Raw genomic sequence first — 21,440 nt, 5'->3', positions numbered from 1 at the left:
ATTTATTAAAAATGTCAAAACTACCCTTCACAAGAAGACACTATTCATTATTCGAGAATCTCAGACACTTTAAACCGGTTTACTCTCAAATAGAAGAGAATGAACAGTATTTTACTGTGAAGGGTAATTTTGACATTTTCAATATATAACTAACGGTTAGTTAAGCGTAGTGACCAACTTGACTCTTTTTTGAAAGTATAGGTGCCACACTGACACGTTTGAAAGTTCATTGCTAACTTGACACCACCCCCCAACTTCACGGTAATAAAGTGAAATTTTCCAAAAAAATTCCCATCCCTAACTTGACACTGCCCTCGTCTATTGCCACACAAGAAAAACCCAGTTATAGGGTTCTTCTCTCTTCTCTGAGAGAGGAGATGAAGTTCACAGCAGCCTTTGTAGAAGAGATTGTACTTTGAGGTTCGTTCCGCAGCTCTCTAGACACGTACTTTCAGTTTCTTCCTTCTGTTTTAATTCTATGTAGAAAATTTGGCGGTTTCTTCTTCATCTTCATTTTCTTCTTCTTCTTCTCCTCTGTGCTTCATTTCACATGTGGGTCGAATTTGGGCTAGGGTTGAGGTTATCCAATCCATAGGGTCATGGTTTAAGGCTCGAGTGTTGTTGTCTTGGCTTTCATTCTGCAAGTTTGCAAGTCCGCAAGTCTGGAACTTTCTCCACCTCCGCCTCTTCGCTGTTTGCTCCGAATACAGGGAAGCTTCGAGCATTGTGGGATATTTTCTCCGTCGTGCATCGTAGATTCAGGTTTCTCTCTACTCTCTTTTTCTTCTTCTTAATGTTGTCTTTGTTTTCCATGCCCAGAGCGAGACTCGATGGCTACTACTGCCTCTGTTCTCTGCAAACAGAGCAGTCATTTCACCTCGAATTTCTAGTTTTGTTTATCGTGTTTTGTTTGGGGATTTTTTTTTTATTTTAATGTTTTTCTTTTCGCTAAAAGAAGAATTTTCCTTTATTATTACAACTGCTTTCCTTTTCTTTTGCTAGACGTAAGGGGGGGAAATAAATCTGAAATAAGTAAAGACAAGTGAACCAACGATGGTTTCGAATTATCAGCAGAAAATCATTGATTTGTCCCTACCCTTGCTTGTGAATCTGCTAAAGCATTGGTAGATCATCTAACAGTAGTTATCCCTACATTTTATTTTCTTGACCATGATATAAAAATTAAATGCATTCCTTTGCCTATGTTTTTCAAGGATGACCTCGATTAATCAATGGAAAGGGCTTTTTGCCAGCAGAACCATTTAATCCTGTCTTCAAGCAAGGAGACATTCAGGTACATCTTTGATGTCTCTAAAGTTCAGTTAGTGTGATGAGGAATGTTTATTCTTTAGCTTGTCAGATCCTTTTGGAGATCTTGGTATACAAAGGAAAAATGTTTATTGTTGAGCATAGGCCAGACAGTGCAACTCTTTGTTTAAGATCTCTATCATTTCCACTCTTAAATATACAAACAATGAATTTTGTAAGAGAAAAGGTAGGATAAACAAGAAGAGGAGTAGAGGACAAAACGCCTCCAAACCAGAGGGATAGAAACTATTGGAACCCCCAAGCTCTTTCCTCATAAAGGCCTCTGTTTCATAGAGTTTGTCACTGAACTAGCTAAACACATGCTTTGGAATTATTCTAATTTAAGTTTTTTGCCATTTCTTTTGTGACTTTGGAACACTGGATTTAGGTATAAATCTCTTAAGAAGTAAAGGCTGATTTAAAGTATTTTGAGTGGTATTGTGCAACTGATGGTGGTACTCTACTACAAGTATCTCTACAGTCCTACTTGTTTGTGGGTCAGTTAAAGGTGTTGTTGTTGATCATGCGGCCCTGTGAATGTTTTGAAATACTTGGGTGTTTCTGGACAGGGTTGAGAGGTTGTTGAGTTCCTACTATGAGTGTTTAGATGGGATAGGCTCCAGTGAAATGATATTGTTTTAGATGCTTCTTTTAACTGATATTGTTTTAGTTGTTCTTATCTCCAACATTTGTGTTTGGTGCTTTTTTTACTAATACTCTGCTTGACAGTAGTGGATTTAGATACTTTTCCTGCTTAATCTTCTGTTGAATGGAATTATATGTTAAATTGTAAAAAATCTCAGTTTGCATGGCACATTGGTTTGAGTGGTAAAACTTTAAAGAATGGTATCACTGTATCAGAGATGTAGTCATTCAAAGGAATGCAAGGAGTAGCTCCAATAGATGATACAATGAAAGAAAGTAGACTAAGTTTGGTCATGTGCATAGAAGACCATCAGCAGAACCTTTTAGAAGAAGTGATCTGCTGCAAATTGATACGGCTAGAAGGGCTAGGGGTATATGGGTTGAAGTAGTAAGAATTGATTTGAGTGGAAAAACTTTAAAGGATAGTATGACTGTATCTGTATGAGAGATGAAGTCATTTGAAGGAATGCAAGGTGTAGCTCCAATAGATGATACAATGAAAGAAAGTTGACTAAGTTTGGTCATGTGCATAGAAGACCATCAGCAGAACCTGTAAGAAGAAGTGATCTGCTGCAAATTGATATTTGGACCTGGGTTTCATAGAATGAGAATCTATTGTCTGAATTTTTCTGCTTTTATTTGGATGATATAATTTTTTAATTTTCTATCACAATTTCTGTGTTTTTTTTTTCTGTAAATTCTGCTTTAATTTATCTGAAATATATATTTTTAATTTTCTATCAATTTATATTTTTGTGCAATTTCTGATTTTATTTGATTAAAATATATATATATATATATATATATATATTTAAATTTTCTATAAGTTTATATACTGATAAAAATCTATGAATTTATTTGTTTTCCTGCAATTTCTGCAATTTTTGAAAATTTCTCTTAAATTGTCAATTTCAGTTACATGGGTTGACCGTACTTGGTTCTGTCATGTGGCAGCAAGAAGGGACAGAGTTCTGTTTTCTCTTAAATTGGATCTTTGGAATATGTAGGAACAACCCAGTTCTGCCACATGGTAGCCAGAAGAATTTTTCTCTCTTTAATTGGAATTTTTAAGTATATGGGTTGACATAACTCAATTGTCCCATTCGAAATAGAGAAAAAGAAAAAATGTTGAGTTTGAGCAAGCAGGTCAAAGTGGGTGTGTTTGGTTGAATTGCAACCCATTAATTTGTACATGGAATGGGTTGTCAATGGATGAGTTGGTATTCAACCTACCTATAACCCAGCCTAACCCATCGTCCATTTTTCACCCCTAAAAATATGTTGACTATACCCATTCTTCGATTTTCCTTTCTATTTTTTTTGATAAATAAATGAACTTTTTATTAATTTGGAAATATTAGCACATACAAGCAGCTGCCCCTTGCTTGGCTAGACAGTCCGCCATGGCATTTGCTGATCTCCCCACCCATTGTATTCTTAGGTCCATGTTTCTTGTCAGCACCTTAAACTTTTTAATTTCATTCTTGAAGCACCAAACTACTGACTTTGGGTCCTGCAACCTGCGTATTACAACCTTTGAGTCACCTTCAACTATTAGCTGGTTCACCCCTAATTGAGCTGCAAACTGTACACCTTGCCGGGCAGCAAACATTTCTGCTCTAGTAGAGTCTCCCACTCCTAAAGGAACTGAAAAGATAAGTATAACATTCCCGACTTCATTCCTCAATACCCCACCTAACCCAGAAGGACCTGGGTTTCCTAGATTGCTTCCATCAAAATTCTACTTCAAGAAGCTTGCAGGAGGTGATGACCAGCTTGTTTTCACTTTAGTCTTGGAAGAGGAACAACTTGCCACTGCTTCCCAATTCCTCCAAATGTCATTAAAGGAGAATTGGTGAAACAAGTCCAAAGATTTCAGCCAATGAATCACCCTAACCAAGACACAGTCCTTTATCTCTCGAAGGTTCCTTTCCTTCTCCAAAAAAGTTCTAAAATTCCTTTCTTCCCAGATTGTCCATATTAATGCAGCTCTTGCACGCCTCCACACGATATTACTCCTTTTCTGTTGCCAAACAAAAGTAGAGGGATCAAAAAGCAGTCTTAAATCTGCTGCAAGTTCCAACTGCTCCCAAACAAAAAGAGAAGCCAATTCCATAACCCTGCAGTAAAGGAACAAGAAATTAACAAATTATAACAGTCCTCACTCTGAGATCTGCACAGAATGCACCAGTTGGGGGAAATACAGAGAAAAGGTCTTCTCTTTTGTAAATTATCAAGGTATTTACTTTCCCATAGTACACTTCCCAACAGAATGCCAAAATCTTAGGGGGAACGGATACACCAAACTTCCTTAACAGGGAAGGCCTGTTGAGGGTTAGAACAGCAAAGGGTTTGAAAAAAGAAGCATAAGAGAAAGATCCTTCCGATCGAGGTATCCAAATTCTTTTGTTTGAATAGCAAAGGGGTTCAAACAAACTTTTTTCAAAACATGGTTTCAAATGTCGCAAAATGTTGCTAATGTCGCCCGACATATGTTGATGTCGACATGAAAATGGATGGTAATATAAAAATTACATTATTTCGGTTGACATTTCCTATATTTTGGAAATATCGACCAAATCGGTCTAAATAACAAAAAAAAAGACGGTTTTTCCTATTATGTCGACAGGATGTCGATAATGTCTGTCGACAAGATGTTGACTAATGTACATTAATAATATAATATATTAGTATATTATATTATTATAATACAACATATTAATATAAATTATTCCATCAATAATTTCTATTTAATATTTCAAATAAAATATTTATAAAAAAGAATTAACAAAATATAAAAACAAAAGAATAAATTAATTACTTTATAATATAAAACATGCAATAATTTTCAAGTAATAAAATATTAACTAGTTAGTATTCTTTCAAATATTCATTAAAATCAGAAAATGTTTATTAAATTTTATAATAAATCATATTCTACATTTAATATAAAAATCAGAATAAATTTATTAAATTTTATACTAAATCATAATTTATTATAAGTTTAGTATTAAAAATCATAATAAATTCATTAAGTTTTATAAGAAATCTGAATTTATCATAATCTTAATACTACAAAAAGGAGAATCAGTTTATTAAATTTATAATACAACATAATGTATTATAACTTTAACATTTAAAAAATCAGAATAAATGCATTTCTATTTACTAGCGTGAAATAAATATATTAGAATTTATAGTAAATCAATATTAAAATTAAGAAAAGAAAATATCAGATAACCTTGCAAAAACATCAAAATGCATAATAAATCAGTAAATCGTCGTTTACTAATTTGTTATTGATCTTAGTTTCTTAGATTTATATAATGGTTGGGAATAAGATAATAGTCTAGAAATATGTGTTAATGCTTCTTTTATCATTTTACAAAATATCATTGCATATTTCCACATATTTCATAATATTTCCACAATGTCTCTAATTTTTACAATATTTCCCCTCGACATTTCTGAAATTTCCGACAGATGTCCTATATTTTGGTAAGAGACATTTCCATTGACATCGACATTTTAAACCTTGATTCAAAACGGTAGGGTAAATTGACTAAGCACTCAATCTCCTCATCCCTTAAGCCTTTATGGAACCCAAAATCCCAAGGGATTTCCAATGAGGAGCAAAATTTGGAAACAACCTCTTTTTTGTATCGAGAAACCGAGAACGAGGAGGGGAAGAAGGTTTTCAAGGGAACATCTCCAACCCAAATGTCCTCCCAAAAGAGGATGGAGTTGCCATCACACACATCATTTCTGATATGACTGAGGAATTGAGGAAGAATATCGTGCATTGTTAGACAGTTGTATGCCCTTAGCTTCAATCAGAATGATGTACATTATGAATTTATTGTAAATGAATAAAGTACATATTTGATTCATGTTCCTGTGGTGTGTTTCTGTGTAATACCCTTAAACTGGACACTTATGAGACTCTTGTTAATTTATAGTGTTCATAACCATTGGATAAGTCTGGGGAGATTTATCCTGCCAAGGCTGACACTGGTGTGCTGCCAAATGTTGGGGTGGCCTGTCTCAGCTGCCAGGGTGAGACCCAAGGAACATGCAGTGTGGGATTAATTGAATCTTTGAACCGGATCAGATTTCTAGTATTGCCCTAGACCTTGGAGATTGATGGGAAAAACTAGAAAGTTACACCTGACCCATAGACTCGATTATGATACTGCACTAGGTGTCGGATTGGATTGTCTTTGATATGCTAATCAGTAAGATCCTTAGCGGGGGTCAAAACCTAGGTATGTTAGGACAATCTGAGAATTCATCTGAGTGGGTGATCATAGTGGCAGAATCAGCCCCTTTGTCGGACAAAGGTATTGATCGGGGATGCATTCTCTCTAATGGAAACCAAGATTGTCGGTAGCCGATTTCAATCGTTGAGATTTGTTTTGCAAAATATATTTTATATGAGATATAAAAGTATATATATTATGGTTTTCAAACGTTTGCAAAATGTTTTAATTCCCGGGATCCATGTGAGTAGAGAGTGCAACACTGTTCATTGCAATCGGGGGAGATGTCCTCTTTTGTCGGGCAGTGTTTGATCATTATGGGCTAAGAGGTTAAGTGTAAGACCATTGAGGGTAATACCTGATGGGCTAATCTTGCATCTGCCCACAGTCCCTAGGTGTTATAAGGTGGCTTGGCCCAGGGACCACTTAGTGTATGTGTTGGGCCCATAGAGTCCATACAATGAAGTCTAATTAGGCAGCAGTTTGGAAGGCTAAATGAGCACATAACCTTAATGGGCCTAAAGCCCATTTTGAACTGGGCTGATTTGATCAGTTAAATAAGGGGCGAATTTTGGGATTGGATTAGCAGATAGGATTGGGTTTTGACCCTATCCACTCAGAGAGTCCAGATCTAAATATGATTCAGATCTGGAAACCTCCTAATGAGATTAGGAGAAGGCCTATCTAATTTGCATATAAGATAAGGGTTTACCCTTATCACTTAAAGAGAATTCTAATCCAAATATGATTTGGATCAGTAACTCTTAATGGGATTAGGAGCTGATCCCTTTAAGGTTATAAAAGGAGGAGGGGGCGACAACCTTTACAACGCAAGTTCATCACCTGTCTTCAGAGCTGAAATCACAGAAGAGAGAATTCAGCACATTTACGAAAATTCTCTTGCCACCTCCTTCCTGCCGCCACCTCACCTGTTAGTTCGATCTCCAGTTCAGTGGGAGAAGTCAAGATTGGATCTTGACATCAGTTCCTTGTGAAGGGATTGATAGGAAGCTGTGCTCACGTGCTATCTTGCTAATTCTTGTGAAGGATTAGGTTCTTTGGAAGAACATTGTTGATTCTGCTCCATCCTGCACTGTGCCATTTTCAGTGGGAGTAGTATTTGGATCCTTCATTGGGCGTGAACACCTTCGCTGGGAGATATTATTTCTCCGTATCAGGTATATCCCTCTTCTACTGCTTTTGTTCAGATCTGGTTTGGTTTATGGTTCAAGATTGATCATTGAAAAATATGATTTTTTTAAAATAGGGAATACGATTCCCATTAGGATGGAGAGAAATTTTTGAAATTTGCCTATTCTATTCCGCAAGATTCGGACGTCCATACGATGGATATCTCATCCCTTCACCACTTCCCTAGTAAGGTTGTATTTTTCTGAATTAAGTTTCCTAGTCCCAAGCCCCCTTCCTCTTTACTCCTACACACCACCTCCCACTTAATTAAATGGTCTTTCCTATTTTCCCCTGGTTCCCAAAAGAAAGTCTCTCATTAATTTTTCCAACTTCTTAGTTGGGATCCTAAAGACAAAGAGATGGTAAGTTGGAAGGTTTGCAAGTGTAGCTCTTATTAAGGTGATTCTTCCCCCCCTCCTCTAAGAGAGATGTTGTTCTTTTTCCATGAAGCCAATCTCTTATCAAACTTCTCTACAATTGGGCACTAGAACCTACTCTCCTAAGGGTTTGCTTCTAAAGGAAGCCCCAAATAGGTCAAAGGCCAAGTAGAGATAGAACACTCTAAGCGCTCAACAATAGCCTCCACTTCTCTTGACTCCAAATTAACCCCTGCAATGCAACCCTTTTCAAAATTGATTTTCAAGTTGGAAATACTTTCAAAGTTTCTAATCAACACCTTTAAACTTCTCACCCTCTCAATCTTAGCCCCCTCACAAAAGATTAATATGTCATCCGCGAACTGGAGATGGGTAACTGGGGTCTCATTTCTACCAACTCTCCATCCTCTAACTACACTTTCTCTATCAGCCTTAGAGATTAAACGATTAAGCATATCAACAACTAAGGTGAAAGAAAAGGTGAGAGAGGGTCCCCCTACTTGATACCCCTGCTACCTGAGAAGAAATCCTTCACCACTCCATTCATTAGGATCGAATACTAACAGGAACTAACACAACCTAGTGTCCAATTACACCACTTTTCACCAAAACCATAGTTTTTTAAGGCTTCACTAAGGAACTTCCAGTCCACCATGTCGTAATCCTTTTCAACATCCAACTTGCACACAAAGTCTTTCCTATCAGATTTCCACAAATCCTCCACACTTTCATTGGCAATCAATATTTGGTCAATTATTTGTCTTTCTTGTACAAAGGCTCATTGGGTTTAGCTGACTAAGGAGGGGGTAACTTCTTTAAGCCTCAGAGATAGAACCTTAGCTAGGATTTTGTAAATGCTCATCAAGTTAATTGGTCTGAAATCCTTAGTAGTCGATCAAGACTACAGTCAGTCTTGAATTCCAATAGATTTCGGATTGAGAAAAGTAGAAGAAGCAAAAGTACACAAGGGTTTTGAAAGGAGGGACAAATCGAATGAATCTGCCCCCACCACTCTCTCAATATTTATAGTTTATGTTCACTAAATGTAGGAAATGACAAAATTGCCCTTAATGCTTACATGGCAAATAAAACAAATAAATAACTGAGATAACAAGCTGTCTAAGATAACTACCAACTAACACTAACAAACTAATCAAAGGTTACATGTGCTGTCATACAAACACAATGGGGACCACAACCGTGGGGCCCACATCAGTGTTCTCTACACTCCCCCTTAAGTTGGGAATAGATATTTGTCATTCCCAACTTGAATAGGTTTGCCTCTAACTTCTTCCTTGGAACGGCCTTGGTGAGAAGATCTGCGAGCTGCATGTTGGAGGTAATATACGGGAGACACACTTCTTGTGATGAAACCCTTTCTCTGACAAAGTGTCGATCAACTTCGATATCTTTAGTTCTGTCATGCTGCACCGGATTGTGAGCTATATTAATAGCCACCTGATTATCACAATACAACATCAAGGGCTTCTCATAATCAATACCCAACTCTTCAAGTAGTGACTTCAGCCATAGGATTTCAGCCACTCCGTTAGCCATTGACTTGTATTCAGCTTTGGCACTAGAGCGGGAAACAACACTTTGTTTCTTAGTCCTCCAAGAGACAAGGTTACCTCTTACAAGGGCACAATATCCAGAGGTAGACCTCCTGTCATCAGCACTCCCAACCCAATCAGCATCTGTATAGACCTCCACCTTCATGTGATTATTGTTCTTGAACAGTATACCTCTACCTGGGCATCTCTTCAAGTATGCTAATATTCTCTCAGCTGCAAGAAGATGTGTAGTTTTAGGGGAATGCATGTACTGGCTAACAACACTGACTGCATAACTGATGTCTGGTCATGTGAGGCAGAGATATAGGAGCTTTCCAACCAACCGTTGGAACACAACTCTGTCTTCGAGAGGCTCTCCACCCTCTGCACTGATCTTGTGATTCAGTTAAATGGGTGTATCGGCAGGCTTGACACCTAACTTTCCAGTTTCCTCCAATAGATCTAGAACATACTTCCTTTGAGAAATAAATATCCATTGTTTAGATCTAGCAATCTCAATACCCAAAAAATATCGCAGTGCACCAAGATCTTTCACCTCAAACTCTTGATGAAGGAGTTGTTTGAGGGACTCAATCTCACTATTATTATTCCCTGTCACTACAATATCATCCACATATACAACAAGCAAGGTCAAAGAAGAGTTCATTCTTTTAACGAACAATGTATGATCTGACTGGGCCTGTACATAGCCGAATTTTCTAAGGGCTGGTCTGAATCTATCAAACCAAGCTCTAGGGGATTGCTTTAATCCATTCAATGCCTTATTCAGTCGGCAAACCTTCTTACCTGTCTTTGTATCATAGAATCCAGGGGGCAACTGCATGTAGACCTCTTCCTGTAAGTCTCCATTCAGAAAGGCATTTTTAACGTCCATCTGGAACAAGGGCCAAGAGTAACTTGCTGCAAGGGCTAATAGAACTCGAATAGTGGTCATCTTTGCTACTGTAGCAAAAGTCTCCAAGTAGTCTATACCATAAGTCTGAGTAAACCCTTTTGCAACCAACCGGGCTTTGTACCTTTCAATGGAGCCATCAGCATTATGTTTCATAGTAAATACCCATCTACATCCAACCGGTTTCTTTCCTCTGGGTAGGTCAACTAGCTCCCAAGTATTATTTTTCAAAAGGGTATCTATCTCAACTTTCATTGCATCTTTCCACTCTGGAACTGATAAGGCTTCTTGCACTGTTCTGGGGATAGGGATATCGGCAATGGAAGTGAGATAAGATCTGTAAGAGGGAGACAGGCGATCATAGGATAGAAACTGGGAAATGCAGTGAGTTGTGGATGTGGTGCAACGCCGTTTCCCTTTACGGGCCGCAATAGGGAGGTCAAGGCCATTTGAAGGAGGGGAAGTAGCAATAGTGGAAGGTATCTCAGTGGGCCCTGGGAATGTACTCCCTGGATCTGGATCCGTAGAAGGAACTGGAGTTGGCCTGGACTGCCGATAACCGAGATCAACCTACCTGCATCACTTGTGATAGATTTTCAACTCCTGATCCCTCTGACAACCCTCACGATTACAGCCTTCATCACTCAATGGAATGGGTAAAGGAACAACCTCAGATGAGTTAACCCCACTCTCACTGCGCTCCCCCTGAGGAAAAAGACCCAAATTTTCACTACTCTCCCCTTGAGGAGAAACCCTAGACTTAGGTTTAACTGCTGCCAGGGCTGGGGGAAAGGGCTGATGTTGCATCCGTAACCTTCCTCCTGGTCTCTTCACTATGCACCAGGGAGTATGCTTGAGAGAGGGCCACATTGTCTCTTGTCAGTATTTGCTGTCTCACAATGTCATAATCTGAATTCAGGCCAGCCAGAAATTCAAACACCCTATTGGTCTCGACTTGCTTTCTATGGGTCTGTGCATCCTTTGGACTTTCCCACTCAAGAGTCTCCAGATGGTCAATTTCATGCCATAGGGATTTCAAGGTAGAGAAATAAACAGAGACTGGTTTCTCTCCTTGTTTAAGATTATTCACCTCACACTTCAGTTCATAGGCTCTAGCAACATTAAGGGGTTGGGAGTAGGTCTCTTTCATGACATCCCATATCTGTCTTTGCCCACAAGTAATTTCGGCTGATATGTGGCTGCATAGAGTTGCACAGCCATGTCATAACCAAGTAGTTCTCCTGAACCCACTTGGTATACATTGGGTCCTCCTTTGAAGGTTCTTTCACATCTCCCAATAGGTAGCTAAGTTTTCCCCTTCCCCCAATAGCCATCATGGCTGATTGGGCCCATTCCAAGTAATTGGATCCATCAAATCTCACAGTTGTAATCTGAAACATAGTCTCAGACATACTCCCAGAACTACTGTTCCCAAAAACACCTTCCTGATTTTTGAACTCCATTCTTGATCAAGAATCAGTAGTTAAGAACTATTAGGGTTACTACAATAGAAAACAACACTTAAACAATCGATCACAATAAAAAATCTGTATGAAATCAGTTCAGATCTGATCTGAAACCAATCAACAATTAGAATATATGCAGTCCGATAACAGTTCTCACCCCCAAAACAGGCTCGAAAGCCAAAAACAGGTATGAAACCCACTTAGAAAGCAATCTGTAATGCTGAAGCAGAATTAGGGTTTTAATCGTAGGGTTAGGAAGACCTTTGTGAGAACATAAACAGTGCTCAGACGCACTTTCCAAAGAATTCACAGTCAAGTCTAGCCGTAGGGTTAATGACAAACCCTAAAAAAAACTGATCACCTCTGAGAGAAAATAGGAGAGTTCGGCCGCTCCTCCTAGATAGGTCCAACCTATCTTGACTGACAACAATCTCAAGGGAGAAAGAAAAACTTACCCAGAGAACTCTGGTCGCTACCTTCAATCGTGGCCTGAACCCTAACCTTCTCTGATTCTTCCTATTACCAAAACACTCTGCAAGCCTCGACAAGTCTTCGAACAACTGCTAAACTTTTCTGGTAACCTCCAAGAATCAGCCAACGAACAGTCCTTTGTAAGCTTCCAACCTTAGACAGTTCTCATGTGGTCGGCTGGACTAGACTCACATGAGAAACCCTAGATAGGCTCTGATACCAAGTAGTCGATCAAGACTACAATCAGTCTTGAATTCCAACAGATTTTGGATTGAGAAAAGTAGAAAAAAGGAGAAAAAGCAGAAGTACACAAGGGTTTTGAAAGGAGGGACAGGTCGAATGAATCTGCCGCCGCCACACTCTCAATATTTATAGTTTATGTTCACTAAATGTAGGAAAGGGCAGAATTGCCCTTAATTCTTACATGGCAAATAAAACAAATAAATAACTGAGATAACAAGCTGTCTAAGATAACTACCAACTAACACTGACAAACTAATCAAAGGTTACATGTGCTGTCATATGAACACAATGGGGACCACAGCCGTGGGGCCCACATCAGTGTTCTCTACATCTTTCCTATCAGATTTCCACAAATCCTCCACACTTTCATTGGCAATCAATATTTGGTCAATTATTTGTCTTTCTTGTACAAAGGCCCCTTGGGTTTGGCTGACTAAGGAGGGGGTAACTTCTTTAAGCCTCAGAGATAGAACCTTAGCTAGGATTTTGTAAATGCTTGTCACCAAGTTAATTGGTCTGAAATCCTTCGGATGAATAGCATCAGGTTTCTTAGGGACTAGGGCCAGAAACGTGGCATTGACACCCCTGCTCATTGTGTGATTATCTGCAAATTCCTTAAAAACCTCAACCAAATCATCCTTTAGTACTTCCCAACAGTCTTGGTAAAATGCCATAGTAAATCCATCTGGTCTAGGTGCTTTAGATCTATCCATTAAGAACACTGCCTTCTTGATTTCATTTTCTTCAAAACTTCTTTCCAACCACCTCACTTTCTCTTCTCCCAAACATGGCCAATCCAACCCTTCCATAGACAATCTTTCATTCAAAGGCCTTTTATAAATGGACTTAAAGTGGGTCATGAAGGTTTTGGCTATTTCGTCCTGATTTGTAATCACTTCCCCTTCTACCTTTAATTTGGCCACAAAGTTTTTCCGCATTCTTCCACTTGCTAGATCATGGGAGAATCTAGTGTTTCCATCATCTTCCTTAATCCACTGGTGTTTTGATTTTTGTCTCCAACAAATTTCCTCTCTAAGTAAGACAACCTTTAAGTCCTTTTTCAATTGACTTCTTATCTCCCTATCATGTGCATTCATTATCCTTTGAACTTCATTCTCATCCAATTCCCCAACCCGAGATATTAGACTCAATTTCTATTCTTCAATTTTACCAAAATGGTCCCTATTCCACTCCTTTATGTGGTTTTATGTGTCAGCTGCCCTATAAGGGCATATTAGTCATTGTACTCTCTTTTTAATTAAAGTATAAATACTAATGGAGAGGGTGGCCAGATTCAATTTGTTCTCTATTTCTTTCTCAACTTCTCCTCTTTCTCTTCTTCCACAAGAAACTCTTCTTTTTTGTGCAGATTTTTGATTCAATAGTTTTCTACTTGGTACTAGAGCAAGACTAGGGTTTTATTGGACTTCGTCCATACAGTCCTAGATCAGCCGATTACATGAGGAGATAAAGGGCTGATCGATCTACTTTAGACTGCCCAGTTCTTAGATTTTTTGGTGGGTATCAGTCATCAAGAGGGTTATCTGTGTTTCGACATCAAAATCAGGAAGAACTAGAGTGCGAGGAAGAGTCCTAGTTAAGTTGGACTCTTCATTTTTTCCTTGGTGTTGGGTGCTTAGACTTTTCTAGACTTCTTTAGGTTTTTTATAGGGGACAGTTTAGTTTCTATCAGTGTGTATTTTGGATACACACAAACCCAGTTAGAACACACATTTTGTGAAGAGGAGAGAAGCACTTGCTTCACTACTGATTTTGTATGTGGCTTATATAGTTGTTGCAAGGAATGATCTCAAGGAGATTGATGGACTAAAATATTTTTTTGGGATTGAGGTTGCAAGATCCAAGCATGGGATATTCATCTATGAGAGGAAGTATGTGCTAGACCTATTGCAGGAAACTAGGAAGCTAAGAGTTAAACCGGCTAATACTCCTATTGACTCGAACCTCAAGATTAATGCTTTGGATGGTAAATTGGTTATGAATGCTTGGAGAAATTAGAGGATGGTAGGCCAGCTACTATATTTATGTATGACATGCCCAGACATTTCCTATGCTGTTAATGTTGTGAGTCAGTATATGCGTGCTCCTCAAGTCCAGCACTGGGAAGCCATGGGTAGCATACTTGCATACCTAAAGAAGCATCTTGATAGAGGAATTCTGTTCTCAGATATTTATAAAAAAAATCTATTCTTAGATCATGGGAATTTGAAACTGGAGTCCTATACATATGCGGATTGGGCAGGTTATCTAGATGATAGGAGATCCACATTAAGGCTATGCATGATAGGAGGAAATTTGGTTTCATGGAAGAGTAAAAAGCAGTTAGTGGTGGCTAGGTCATGTGCGAAGGCTGAATATAGATCTATAGCCCATGGTGTTTCAGAATCACTTTGTGTTAGATCCTTGTTGATTGAGATATTGGGACAGATGCGGAGGAGCCCATGGTATTATATTGTAACAACCAAACTATAATCAATATTGCCCACAATCCAGTTCAACAGGATAGGACAAAGCACATTTAGGTTGATAGACACTTCATAAGAGAAAGGATGACAACCAGAGAAGTCTGCTTGCCTTATGTCTCTAAATTACAGTATCTTCACCAATGTTTTAAAACTCGGAGGCATGACGCGAGGCGTTCCACTATCTAGAGGTGTGAGGCGTAGTTCAGAACGCAAGAAGCGTAAGCCTCCCGAACACGAGGAGGCATATGCCTCCTTAAGAGGAGGGGGGATCTCATTTTTTCTTTATTTTCAATAAAAATCTTTTATATTAAGAAGAATAAAGATGCGGGGGGGGGGTCTTGTTGACATTGGGAAGAATTGGAAGACATTAGAGGATTGTGGGATAGACCATGGTGTATAGGAGGGGATTTTAATGTTATAAGATTCTTGGAAGAAACTAACAATCCAAGAAGGAGAATGAGTACGAGGAGTTTTAATCAAGTCACTGATGGTTTTGGGCTGAAGGAACAACCTTTCTCTTGTAACAATTTTACTTGGTCCAATTTATAGGTCAACCTAATTTGCTCCAACTTAGACAAATTTTTATTCATAGATGACTGGGAGGATCATTAGAGGGGTCTAGTCTCTAGAGCCTTGCCAAGTGTGGCTTCAGATCATTGGTCAATTTCTATTTTTGAGGAAAACTTGGGTGATAGAGGTTGGTGGAAGGAGAGCAATCCAACAACAAACTGGGAAGGAATGAGGTTCCATTGGAAGTTAAAATAGCTTAAAGGCAAGATCAAGGAATGAGATATACAATAAATTTGGAAGGATTGGGGATCAAATGTAAACTCTGATTACTAAAATTGAGGAGCTAGATGGAAAGGAAGTGTCTAGTACTTTGGATGAAGGTGACAGGTGTCAACTCAGTTCAAACCAGAGAAGGTGAGCTAGAAAATCAAAGGGTGTGTTTTGATGATCCACACGTCCAGAAGGATTTTCTTGTATAGAAGAGTAGTGTACACATATTTAAGGACAGCTGTGTCCTCTTACAATAAAGAATAAAATAACACAATTATGGAAAGGACAGCTGTGACTTTATAAGAAAGAATAAAACAAAGAAAGAATAATGTACATAAGATACAACATAAAAGGGTGCTGTGCTTGCAAACGAGCATCAGTTTGTTAACTAGAAATTGGTGACAAGCACAGGCCATAGCCTTTGTAAATAGGTCAGCGAGCTGCAAGGAAAAAGACATGTGCGACAAAGATGTGTCCAACAGAAAATTGATCTCTGATGAAGTGGCAGTCAACCTTTTTATGTTTGGCCTGCTCATGGAAGACTGGGTTGGATGCAATCTTGATTGCACTTACATTGTTAGCATAAATCGGAATTGGAGATGCCAAGGAGATACCAAGGTCAGCAAGGAGTGTTCTTAGCCATATAATCTCACTACAGATAGAGGACATAGCCCTATATAGAAGATGCCATGTGAAAGTGTTCCACAAATGTATCGGATAATACGAAGAATTGCAGTCATGTGCGGTTGTCAAGGAGAAGAGAAATTGATTGACCACTTGGACAACATAAGAAATATCTGGATGTGTCATGGTAAGGTAGATAAGGCTACCAACAAGCTGTTGATAAAGAGTAGCGTCTGCTAGGGGGTCCCCACCATCCTTCGAAAGTTTCAGATTCATCCAAGAGGTGTGTCAACCTGTTTGTCATCACTCAGGTTTGTAGATTTCACAAAATCCACTGCATACTTGTGTTAATTAACAAAATACCCATGGGAAGAAAGAGTGACTTCTCAAGAAAAAAGTAAGGACTGACTGAGAAGCTGCTTCAAAGAAGAAATGCCTCGACTGTCATCACTGGTAATGAGAATGTCATCCACAATTCCACATATAGAAGTAATAGTGTAATTCCTGAGGGGCTTCTCGATATGAACAGTGAATAATCTGAGAAACTCTGAGTGAATCTTGCATCTGTGATCACTAAATGAAATTTCTCAAACCATGCCCTGGGGGCTTGTTTAAGATCATACAAGGATTTTTTTAAGTCGACACACCAAGGGAGAACCAAAACACCCCCCCACCCCCCACCCCCCCAAAAAATAAAAAAACTCACAGAAAAACCAGCCACCCAGACAGAAGCAAAACAGAACTCAAACCAAAGGCTTCCCATCCAATGACCCGAGTGGAACAACATGAAATTTTTACTTTTTCCATACAACTGAACCTTTGGCCTACATGGTGCATTAAATATCTCTGTGAACACCCTTATTAAAAGCATGGAACTGAACATCAGTAGGTTGATCATTGAAGGGGACTCAAAGTTAGTAGTAAGCTGTCTACAAAACGAGGAGATTGGTTGTGGAATTTTGCTAATGAAAAAATGAAAGTTAAAGTGTATTACACAAAATATGGAATTTAAGCTGCAGTGGGTAAAAAGAAGTTTAAATGCTTTTTCTGATGTTTTGGCTAAGGGGTGGGAAGGGATCAACATTTTTTGGGTTGTGTTGTAACTTGTAAAATCTGCATCATGTCGGAGTGAGTTAAGAGAGCTTATCTCTCTCCATGGTGCTTCTTTGTACTTGTTTCCATAATTAATGAAATTCTTCTGTTATTGATAAAAAACACCTTTTTTTTAAACCCACAAGTTGAGCAGAAGAGCATCTTGGTGAATATAGGTGACTCCCCTTGCAATCTGCATCACAGGAGCAAGTATGAAGAAGAATCCCAACTCAATTCCTTCTAAATGGAGAGATTTCATATAAATTGCAGTGAGAGAAATTTCTTTCAAAGCTTTTGGGAAGCAAAATTAGAATGGATAAATGTCATCTCTAGTAAAGCAATATTATTTGGGGTATTTTGAGATTGGGTTTGGGTACTTCAACCAGTGGTGTGGCCCATCTAAAAAATCAAGCAAACAAAGAATGAATTATATATGATGGAATCTATTATTTTGATGCATGGAGTTCTTTATAATTTTATTCTTCCTATTGAAAGGAATGGAAATAGTTGGAACTCTATGCCCTTAACTGTTTGTTTTTACTGTTCTAATTGTTAAGCCAAAAAAAGCCTCCATTTTAGTATAAAAATAAATGTCAACAGAATATGCCCTATTCATTTGTATTATAAAATTTTCGTGTGTGATCTCTACAGGTTGGAATTTTGATTTTCTGTTATCGAAAGTGCTAAAAGCTCTGGGATTTCCAAAGTTGAAACATCCAAGCTTATCCCCAAGAATAGTAAGTTATTATCAAACTTGAATGTGTGAATTTCTTTGGTCTTTGCTTGAATAAGAGAGGTTATTTTGGATTGTTAACATAATCTTCAGGAATATATATTGCCAAAGATTTTGGGCCTTTGGTTTGTGGGTTATGATTTTTTATTTTTTGTTCTAATAGATATTTGTTTATGCTTCCTATTCTCCCCATGTCTTCATTATTTGTGGAAATACCATATTAATTTTTATTTTTTGAGGCTTACTTCAAAACACCTTGAGGCCTAGGCTCGCCTCTCCAAGTCCCAACTGACGTGCCTCCACCTTTAGTCTGCATTCGGCATTCCTTATTTTAAGGACTCATCTCCTTTTTGCTGTTAAAAATTCACTGTTCATAAGAGCATTTTAACTGCAAAAAGGAGATTAGGCCTTAAAATAAGGAATGCCAAATGCAGCCTTAGTCTTTTAAAAACCTTGATTTTGGCTTTTTCTTGGGTTTGTTCTCATTTTTATCTCCTTGATTGTCAGTGGGCTTTCAATTCGCCCTTATTAAATCCATGTATTTGGTTCTGAACAGAAAATTTATGTTTCTTCTGTTTATATTGTTTCCATCTGTATTTTTCTTTTTAATTCATATAAATTGATCCTTTTGCTTGAGAGGTTCCTATAAAACATGGTTGCTAGTTTTAATTTGTTTATATCCCAGAATGAATAGAGAAATCTGAAACTCCTTGTTTAAGATTCACTTCTGGTCCAGTCAGATGTCAGCGAATGTTGAGTTTATGATTAGTTTAAATGGTATTGAAAAATCCATGATTAGTTATAAACTGTAAGTTTACTTTCTTTTCCAAAAGTATAAAAGGTAATAATCATTATAAAATAAACATATGTCGCCAATTATGTTTATTAGAAACACCCCCATAATGTATGAAGGGGGATTTTTGTCAGTATGTATGATTTTGCTAATGCGGCAATTGCTTTTGTTCTGAAAAACAAAATAATCCATTATGCTAATAAAATCCTCATTATGTTAACTGAACTTAGTTATCTCTCCCGTGTAAGAACTTGGACAGGTGAATATAACAAAATGGTGAAGAGAGAGCGAGAACGGAACCGGGATAAAGACAGAGACAAAGACAGAGACAAAGACAGAAGAAGAGATAGAGAAGACCGTGACCGTGACCATGACCGTTCCAAGGACTCTGACTGGGACCGGGAACGGGATAGAGACAAAGACAAAAGAAGAGACAAAGATGATCGGGACCGGGATAGAGACAGAGACAAAGACAAAAGAAGAGACAGAGAAGAACGTGATCATGACCGTACCAAGGACCGGGAACGGGATAGAGACCGAGAGAAAGACAAAAGAAGAGACAGAGAAGATCGTGACCGTGACCGTGACCATGACCATGACCGTGCCAAGGATCGTGAGCGATCACGACATACCCGTTCTCGGACTCGATCTCCTGTTCATCGATTGAAGTCCAGATCTCGTTCTCCCTCTCGTTCTCGCTCTCGCTCTGTTGGACGATCTCGTCGCCACCAACACTCCCCATCGCCAGACTCACGTCGCAAACACCAACGCCGTAGAGATGAAGATGACAAGGACCAGCAACGAGCTGCTGCAGTATCTGAGTTCGTTGATGGCATCGCAAGGGAGCAGCAACTTAAGCAGCATGATCCATCAGATTCTCCTCTAGCTACTGCCGGTGATGCAGAAATTGATTCTGATGAGATAGAGCTGATGATGAAATTAGGGATTCCAGTAGGGTTTGATTCTACGAAAGGAAAGCCAGTCCCTGGTGCTGATGTAAGTGGAGTCAGGGCTGTGACAAAACGGCAGCCAAGACAATATATGAATAGGAGAGGAGGTTTCAATCGGCCACTGCCACCAGAGCGTAATCGGTAGATTGCTTTTTTAGAGGGAGGGTGGAGCATCTATTGAATCCAATCAGGTGGAAGTTGGGTTGGCCCTCTACTAAGAGGATTACAAACACTAGAGACCAATTGATGCTCTGGATATCAGACTTTTAAGACAGAATTCCCCCAAGATAACAGACTTGTCGTTTTGTTAAACTGAAATGATTTGTGTAATGGATACCGAGAGGTTGTAGTTAACATCTGATTTGTGAAGTTGATTTACCAAGTGTAGCTATGAATTGTATTTTTTCCCGTCACCATGTATCCAACTGAATGGCCCATCTTTCAAAATTTTCAGTCCATCTATGTTGTCAAAGAACCTCATATTCTTCTCCAGTCTACCCCTCCCAAGACCCTACCTTGGCCATGGTTGGGACCTGACATTGCATTGGGTACCCAATATCCTTGTTAGCATAATTTCTCTTGTAAATAAGGGTCCGCTTGGTTTACAGTTGGAGTCGGAATTCGAATCAAAATCTATCCGAATCCGAATGGTTTATTCCTATAATTTTGTTTGGTTTAGACATGAATTGGTATGGGAATTGAAATCTAAGTTGGAATGGGATTTCATTCTCAAGGGAGGGAGAGGGTTGGGAACAAGGTTTTAAAAATTGACTCAGAGATGAAACCATTTTGGCCATCAGTTTTTGGGCTGATGGATGACCCACTCCAATTGAAAAAAAAAAAAACAAAAAAACAGAATGGGTCAGCAGGTCATTGACCAAATCAACGGCTTTTGGCCAAGGACCAGGTTGAGAGTGAAATGAAATGATTGCTTGGATGATTCTTGGGCTGAACAGCCTGATCGTTCGGGTTAACAGCAGTTTGAAAACACTGGTCGGGAATGACCGTTTTGTCAAATGGAAAAATGTTAATCCTCTAGGAATGGAAATAGGATTCCGATTCCGCCCAACCACACAATTGATAACATTCCAATTCTCATTCCAGACCCTTATTTACTGTGAACCAAAAGGGCTTTTGACTTTATCTAACCAAAAGCAATTGTTTTTTTTTTTTTTTATATTCTATTATTATATTTAAAAATCCCTGAGAAGGGATGCATTATCAGGGTAACTTGGAATTTTAATTTAGGATTAGGAGGAATGTTTGGACCATCTGCCACTCTAAATTTGAATTTTAAGCTGCATGCTTAATCAACTTACTCAAAAGCTCAAAAGTTCGTGGTTTAAACATGAGATTTCAAGCCAGGAGAATGGCTAGATTATCAGAATTAACTTACTATTATCCTCATTATGTCTGCATCTATTATATATGTTCTGCATCGAGGCACCATATTACAGCATACGATCCGATCGAGGGTTACCTATGGTTGTGCCCTTCAATCTCTTTCAATTTCTTGTAAGTTGAGACATAAGATAAGGTTCAAAATATTGTAAGGG

General features: G+C 38.5%; 1 protein-coding gene across 8 annotated transcripts; it reads left to right on the top strand.

Moving 5' to 3' along the window:
- The first annotated feature begins 175 nt into the window (after positions 1 to 175).
- On the top strand, positions 176 to 20,297 carry LOC148852990 (uncharacterized). Of its 8 annotated transcripts, none has more exons than XM_088944806.1 (5): positions 176 to 420; positions 573 to 762; positions 1,215 to 1,294; positions 18,060 to 18,145; positions 19,165 to 20,297. In XM_088944806.1, the coding sequence occupies exon 5, from the start codon at positions 19,208 to 19,210 to the stop codon at positions 20,027 to 20,029; it is 822 nt and encodes a 273-aa protein (XP_088800932.1). In that variant the 5' UTR covers positions 176 to 420; positions 573 to 762; positions 1,215 to 1,294; positions 18,060 to 18,145; positions 19,165 to 19,207; the 3' UTR covers positions 20,030 to 20,297. The 8 variants fall into 8 exon arrangements, with proteins under 8 accessions (XP_088800932.1, XP_088800931.1, XP_088800934.1 ...); XM_088944805.1 differs by having other exon boundaries at positions 264 to 420; positions 19,183 to 20,297; XM_088944808.1 differs by lacking the exon at positions 573 to 762 and having other exon boundaries at positions 264 to 420.
- Positions 20,298 to 21,440: the final 1,143 nt, after the last annotated feature.

The sequence above is a fragment of the Nelumbo lutea genome, chromosome 5 (assembly GCF_056320005.1).
Source record: "Nelumbo lutea isolate HS-2025 chromosome 5, American lotus-T2T, whole genome shotgun sequence".
In the NCBI taxonomy this organism is placed as follows: domain Eukaryota; kingdom Viridiplantae; phylum Streptophyta; class Magnoliopsida; order Proteales; family Nelumbonaceae; genus Nelumbo; species Nelumbo lutea.
The sequence above is the reverse complement of the archived record's forward strand: the minus strand, read 5'-3'. Positions and strand labels throughout refer to the sequence as shown.